The sequence below is a fragment of the Limulus polyphemus genome, unplaced genomic scaffold (assembly GCF_000517525.1).
Source record: "Limulus polyphemus unplaced genomic scaffold, Limulus_polyphemus-2.1.2 Scaffold6894, whole genome shotgun sequence".
Taxonomy (NCBI): Eukaryota; Metazoa; Arthropoda; class Merostomata; order Xiphosura; family Limulidae; genus Limulus; species Limulus polyphemus.
This window is the reverse complement of record NW_013672504.1, coordinates 22,023-29,660: the sequence shown is the minus strand read 5'-3', so window position 1 is coordinate 29,660 and position 7,638 is coordinate 22,023. Positions and strand designations below refer to the sequence as shown.

Sequence of the window (7,638 nt, the reverse complement as noted above, 5' to 3'; positions counted from 1 at the left end):
GTTTGGTTTAACTTTAAAGATATACATTATTTATTTTAAGACGGTAGTTTGGTTTAACTTTAAAGATATACATTATTTATTTTAAGACGGTAGTTTGGTTTAACTTTAAAGGTATACATTATTTATTTTAAGACGGTAGTTTGGTTTCACTTTAAAGGTATACATTATTTATTTTAAGACGGTAGTTTGGTTTCACTTTAAAGGTATACAGTATTTATTTTAAGACGGTAGTTTGGTTTCACTATAAAGGTATACATTATTTATTTTAAGACGGTAGTTTGGTTTAACTTTAAAGATATACATTATTTATTTTAAGACGGTAGTTTGGTTTAACTTTAAAGGTATACATTATTTATTTTAAGACGGTAGTTTGGTTTCACTTTAAAGATATACATTATTTATTTTAAGACGGTAGTTTGGTTTAACTTTAAAGGTATACATTATTTATTTTAAGACGGTAGTTTGGTTTAACTTTAAAGATATCGTACCGTAGCGACAAGAAGTTTGGTTGCCATAGTTACCAGGCGTTCTGCCTCTCCTCGTGGCACACTACCTACTCGTTCTTGACTCCTGTTGGGAATAATAGGTAATATATATATATATATATAAACTATGAGATCATCTCTTTAAGTCGTAAGTTTATTGTATAATCTCATTTACTATACACACCACACACAAGCTATAGCAATATCTAATTAGTTATAATTTAAGCCACTAGATGGAAGACGTAATGAACTTTGTGTTGTGTGCAGACTTTTGTGACAGCAAATTAATAGAAAACACCACACTAAGTCATTTTCCACATATAAAACTGTCAACTTCAATGTGTGACGACCTATACTGGTAGGAACAAGCTTCAGTGTGTGAGGACCTGGAGTGGTTCACTCTTTAACCCGTGAGGGCATTATAATATCACGGTCAATCCCACTATTCGTTGTTAGAGAGTAGCCCAAGAATTGGCGGTGGGTGGTGTTGAATAGCTGCCTTCCCTCTAGTCTATCACTTCAAAATTAAGGACTGCTAGCGCAGATAGCTCTCGAGTAGATGTGCACGAAATTCAAAACAAACTAAACCAACACGTTTATTATACATTAGTTTGGACAGTATTTTATTGGTATAGAAATTTTATTTGACTTTATAAGTTTCATCGTACATTTGATTGGTTCCAGGACTGATAGTTCATAATAAGGTAGAACAGGAAATGTTGAACTTATCCGACATATGTTCCGTTCTAATGATTCACATCTTTCAAGTCTAGGATCTTATTAGTTTCACATCAATCCACCGCAAGCACGAGAAGAAAACGAGGGACTTTTATATTCAGTATTTCTTCAATGAAACTTTAACCCATATTTTTTATCTGATAAGTAAAATTATTTTTTTGTATTACTTATAGATGAGTGACGACAATAATAATAAAAACATATTACAAAAAGAAATAATTTGTATTTAACACCAAATTCACATCACTAGTATCTAAGTTACAGTTTACTTGTTTATCTATAAGCACAAATCTACACAATAGGCTTTCTGTGCTCTGCTCATCAAGGGAATCAAACCCCGATGTTTAGCGTTATAAGTCCTCAGATATGCCGCTGAACAACCAGGTGGCGCTCAGGTACAGATCGCAATAAACATCATATAAGAAGAACGACAGTAAGGCTTGATAACTGTCTTGCCATAAGTTGATCCATGACTTCGTATATTGTAGTGACGGTTTCTGTTGTTGGTTGGGTTTTGCTTTGTTTTTTGATTATTTTGGTAAAGAAAAAAAAACTGGATAGTCCAGTCCACTTAACTGTGACTATAAATATATTTTTAAAATTTAACTTCTACAAACTTGCTTAGTTAATGTTCGCTGTTAGGACTAAGTTTTCGATATGTGCTAATACAACAATTTGCTATATTTGTCTAGTACGTACGACACCTTCTGGTATCTTTAGAACTTAGTCACAAACACAGGTTCACTATTTACAGCACTGAACTAACTAACTGGCTGACTAACAAATTCAATCAAATAATATGTCACTATTTCAAATTCAACGTAACTTACTGATAGACTAAACAATAATTAACTGCCTTCACTAACTAGCTTAATAAACAATATAATCTACTTAAGCCTAAATCCTTTTTATATGGCTCAAATCGTTTCCTAAACTTTCAAACGTTAAGCCACACGTTCATCACGTGACGTCAAACCTCCCACTAGCTAAACAACAATGGAAACGTCAAAGTTAACATAGCATACAACAGTATAAAGATACATATCACAAAGTACTTACTGGAGTTCAGAACAATCAAATATAAACCTTATATTTCTTTAAAAAATGAATTAACAAATGTCTGTATATGAGAAGTCAATTAACATATTCAATTTAATCTCACACCTGGACACTGGCTGAAATCCTCGTTGCTGTAGGCGGACGACAGAACTTCGGTGAGGGGGGTAGAAATCGGAGGTTTTTGATGTCCCGTGGCGAGGGTAGGCCTGTTAACGATGTTGATACTGATTTAGTTTTGTGCAGTATATTACGTAATAATTTTCATTTTATTTTAATAGGAGTAGTTTAATATTCACACATTCACCAATCTCTTCCCTGTCGCACCTGGAGACCAAGGATTGTAGCAAGTAAACAATGTATGTTACATACTAATTCACACATTCACCAATCTGCTCCCTGTCGCACCTGGAGACCAAGGACTGTAGCAAGTAAACAATATATGTTACATACTAATTCACACATTCACCAATCTGCTCCCTGTCGTACCTGGAGACCAAGGACTGTAGCAAGTAAATAATGTATGTTACATACTAATTCACACATTCACCAATCTGCTCCATGTCGCACCTGGAGACCAAGAACTGTAGCAAGTAAACAATGTGTGTTACATACTAATTCACACATTCACCAATCTGCTCCCTGTCGTACCCGAAGAAAAAGAACTGTAGCAAGTAAACAATGTATGTTACATACTAATTCACACATTCACCAATCCGCTCCGTGTCGTACCTGAAGACCAAGAACTGTAGCAGTAGCAAGTAAACAATGTATGTTACATACTAATTCACACATTCCCCAATTTGCTTTCTGTCGTACATAGAGACCAAGGACTGTATCAAGTAAACAATATATGTTATAGACTAATTCACACATTCACCAATCTGCTCCCTGTAGCACCTGGAGACCAAAGGCAGAAGCAACTAAACAATGTATATTACAGACTAATTCACACATTCAACAATCTGTTCACTCATCCTTCTTAACGAAAACTACTACTGATATTTACCCATGCTTCTTTCTCTGACAGATAGTGGACCAAAGCCCTTTTGATCTGTTGTTCTCGTGGCGAAAGAACAGCTTTCTGTCGATAAAGTTAAGCGAAAATTCAAATTAATTCAGTAATGGTATATTTTTTAAGATACACAGTATTGTTTCTTTTCAGTTAAGTTAGTGTGTGATTTCACACATATAGCTAATATTAAATTAGTAATAAGACGCAAAGGTACATAAAGCAGTAATAGGGGGTAAAGATAAGTCATATAAATATCGTGAGGGAAACTGGAAAAAAGTAAAATATTTAGGTAAAAAAAGTAAACTCTGACAACTATTAAAAAGAGGGAACTTGTAACTATGTGAATAGAGTTACGAAGTGCTAGCGAAATATTTAAAACCAACAGTCTAAAAATTATTATAAAAAATTAAAACGACTGCAGCAACTTGTGGAAGACAAAAGAAAAATCTGAACTGCTATTTTCACCCACCTGTTATTTTGAGCCGTAATATACAAATAAAGAATCAATTGAAGAAAAGAAAAAAAAACATTTGCAGTTTACTTAATTTTTATAAGAATTACGGAAATTATTTGAAATTTTACGAAAACTGTGATTGAATAAATATCGAATTTTATATTGCTAGGCCTTCTTTTATTTACAAGCTTTAGTGACCAGATGACGAGTTTAAGCCTAATCAGTCTAACATCTTTAGACATCCTGAAATTTTATGAATAACTCTTGAGCGCAAGTTATCTAAATACTTCAGGGTTTGTAACCAATTGTATAAGCATAATTGGAATATCCATAATCGAGGCCCACTGGGCCCGAACCAAGGACTCATATCCTAAAGAAGCCCAGGGGAAAAACCAAACTGTTGTCACTTGTCGTTTGCACTTTTGAATGACGTCTTTGTTTTACGCCTTTACCAAAAATGTTATAAAAAAACTCGTATTTAGACAATTAATAAAATTATAATATTTGTAGCTTTGAATTTTAATAGTGCGATTAAATTTTATTATGTTGATTAAATTTGAAGGTTTTTTTATCATTTTATATGAGATCGTTATCTGTTTTGGTGAAAAATTTAAATCAAAGCTCCTTACGCGAGATCGCGCTGACCTAATGTGACACATTTCTTTTTTTGGTTGCTTAACATTTCTTTCGTTGTTGTTGTTTTTAATCGTTTTTGATGTACATGAGTTTTGCTATGAATTTGATCATTGATATTTAAAACGTATATGAGGAGGAGGAGAGACCATGCTTGGTTAATTCAGTTCTGGTGATAAGCTTTTGCTGACTAGATCAGTTATAAAGATTATTTTAAAGCTATAACATAATATTTCCTAAAAAAGGTGAAACACGGTATAGTTAGACTATTAGTTTAAATAACTGAAAGAGTTTTCTTTAAATAATTTAAGCCACATTCCGTGATACTGTTACGTCTCCGTTCGTTAGTTAATTTTCCGTAAATTCTTATCAAAGAAACTTTACCGATAGAAGTCCTTTCTTTGATAAAACTGATTTATTCTTTCTGAATATAACTTTGCGATACACTTAATTTCAACAGTCGCGCTATAACAAACGCTATAATTCTCAACGAACATCTCACGTGCTCGACTCAACAATACTCCGTTCAATTACACACATTGTTCCCGTCACGTTGTGACCGTCTTATATATACCACCTTATCCCCAATCTATTAGTCTCCCTACAATTCACGAAGGTTCGAGAAGGACGTGGCGTGATATTAGTCACGTGACCTCGCTGACGCAACAATACGTATAAGCTTAAAATTCCATTTTATTATCTCTATAATCATAATTTTATAAGTGAAATTAACAGAGTAATTCTTTCTCAAATCATGGACCTATTAATGATATATGGTTTTAATTATCACGCGTTAAAACAGTGCTTTCAATAAAACTGCCTTAAAATATGTTAAACCGATTAGGATTTTATCACATTTCTTACCATACTCAATCTAAAACAAACCCAGGTTTAAAGTTAAATAAGATTTTCACAATTCGAACAACATAGAGGCAGTAGACATTGTATGTTCCCGGAAATGACAAGAATATATTTCATAACTTGTCGTGTTTTATTTGTTTGTTTGTTTTGAATTTAGCGCAAAGCTACACGAGAGCTATCTGCGCTAGCCGTCCCTCATTTAACAGTGTAACACGTCATGAGTTTCTAGAAGGATCATGATTTTTCCTGGCAACTCTAGTCTTTTCTAGGCGCCCTCTATTTTATTGTATAAGCCCGGTAAATAAAGCGGAGAAAAGAATTATAGATAGACAGAGACAGATAATTGAGTCAAGTGAGCGGTAGTGACGGTAATATAAAGTGTGTGTTTTGTTATAGAGATTGCAAACGTATTGACTGTGGAAATTCTGTGTATTATAAAGTTGTATAGAGAAATAATAAACTAGTTTTAGTTAAGAAAGGACTTGTATCGCTGAAGTTTCTCGAAAAGAATTTCTACGGGAAATTAACAAACGAACAATAATATAAGCCTAAAACTTTTAGAAAACTCAAAGGGAGTGTGGTAAAATGTTCTGGCACATTGGGAGTTAGATTACAAATATGAAATACATGAGAAACGTAGAGAGTTTTTATTTTAAGATAAAGATCGAATTGGACAGTGTGTTTGCTAAAGCGGTTACTTCGTAAAATGAAACGGATTTGTTTTACGTTTGTTAACGTCGGTTTTAACGTAGGCCTATAGCAGTGTACAAGTATTTAACTTCGTAGAAACGTAAAGGAGGAAATAAAGTAATTTAGTGTTACTTGCAAGGTGAGCTGGACGTTGAATTAATTTTAGTAGATAATTGAAAAGAAACCGCCAGCGAAAGAACTACGTTACTACAACAGGTTTATAAAAGAACTACGTTACTACAACAGGTTTATATTGTACCACTGTTACTTAAAGTTAAAATGAAAAACTGAGATTTCAAGCACAAATATTCGATCACGCAACAAGTAGCTACTGATGAATCAAAAACATACACACCTGGTCGAGATATCCCAGCAATGTCTGCGCATGCCCATGTCCAAGCAAGTGTTGGACACTTCTTTCGTGAAGTTTGAACGAAGTTAGTCGGTCTTGTATCCCCTGTACCCAAAGACAAGGCTTTAAGTTTAAATTAATATATATATATATAATAGAAGAGACTCTCAAAAATATTTGCGGTCAAATTAGTATCTTTATTGTAACAGTACTTCTTTAAATACAGGATTTCTAGAAATTAGAATAATACAAAAAAGTTCTGATCGCAGACACTGAAAATGAAATCTATAAGTCTCACTTTTTTTAATACCTAACATTAGTTAAGCCTTTATTAAGTATATCCTACATTTGATAAAGACAAAAGATATACACTGTAACTTGTGTACGTTTTTACTTTAGTTAAATTAGGGCAAAACTTTGTTTTGATAAGCTATTAATATGTTGTATAAAATGTCTACTAAACTATATTTACATCCAACTTTCGTTTACATTCGTTGAAATGAAGTGTGCACGTATTTCCAGGTCAGACAAAACCTGTTTAATATCGAATTTGTTTTTAAAACTTCATTTCTAGCTTATCCACGTCATACCGAACATGCTCGCCCTTTCAGCCGTGGGGCGTTATAATATGACGGTCAATCCTACTATTCGTTGGTAAAAGAGTAGTCCAAGAGTTGGCGGTGGGTGGTGATGACTAGCTGCCTTTCCTCTAGTCTTACACTGCTAAATTAGGGACGGCTAGCGCAGATAGCCCTCGTGTAGCTTTGCGCGAAATTCAAAAACAAACATTTCAGTTTTAAAATTATAAAATGTAACCTCTACACTTAATTTAACTATTAAATACCTCATTTAAACTGAGCAACTTAATCGACAGTAACTTGTTTCGAAATCAAAATGAAGAACCCAGCTACTTGTGGAAATTCGAAAATAATAAACGCATAAATTAATAATATTTTATAGTTACGTTCAAAAAAATGAAGTAAACATCAAATTTTGATTTTTTTCTACTTTCTATGAGGCGGAATGTTTTACTACAAAATTAACCAATAAAAAATAAGTTAATATAAATCATAGGTTCTTCAAAGTATTTTTACTGCAAGCTTGTGCCTTTTTTTTATTTCGGAGGTTTTATTACATACGATCTTAATTGTTACACACACCGACTTAATTGTTGCATTCTGACTTTAACGTTACGTATCAGCTTAATTGTTACACACACCGACTTAATTGTTGCATTCTGACTTTAACGTTACGTATCAACTTAATTGTTACACACACCGACTTAATTATGGCATTCTGACTTTAACGTTACGTATCAACTTAATTGTTACACACACCGACTTAACTGTTGCAT

At 33.3% G+C, this 7,638-nt stretch overlaps 1 protein-coding gene across 2 annotated transcripts in view; it reads right to left on the bottom strand.

Annotated features, from left to right (window-relative positions):
- The window catches only part of LOC106474166, a 38,071-nt gene that overhangs the window by 14,160 nt on the left and 16,273 nt on the right, over window positions 1-7,638 (bottom strand). For both annotated transcript variants that reach the window (XR_002613867.1, XM_022402535.1), the window contains exons 3-6: window positions 6,288-6,389; window positions 3,289-3,363; window positions 2,388-2,488; window positions 489-570 (exon numbers count right to left, since the gene is read on the bottom strand). Coding sequence is in view for 1 of the 2 variants with exons in the window: in XM_022402535.1 (XP_022258243.1) it covers window positions 489-570; window positions 2,388-2,488; window positions 3,289-3,363; window positions 6,288-6,389 (360 nt within the window). In the remaining variant the exon portion in view is untranslated. The remainder of the gene's footprint in view (window positions 1-488; window positions 571-2,387; window positions 2,489-3,288; window positions 3,364-6,287; window positions 6,390-7,638) is intronic.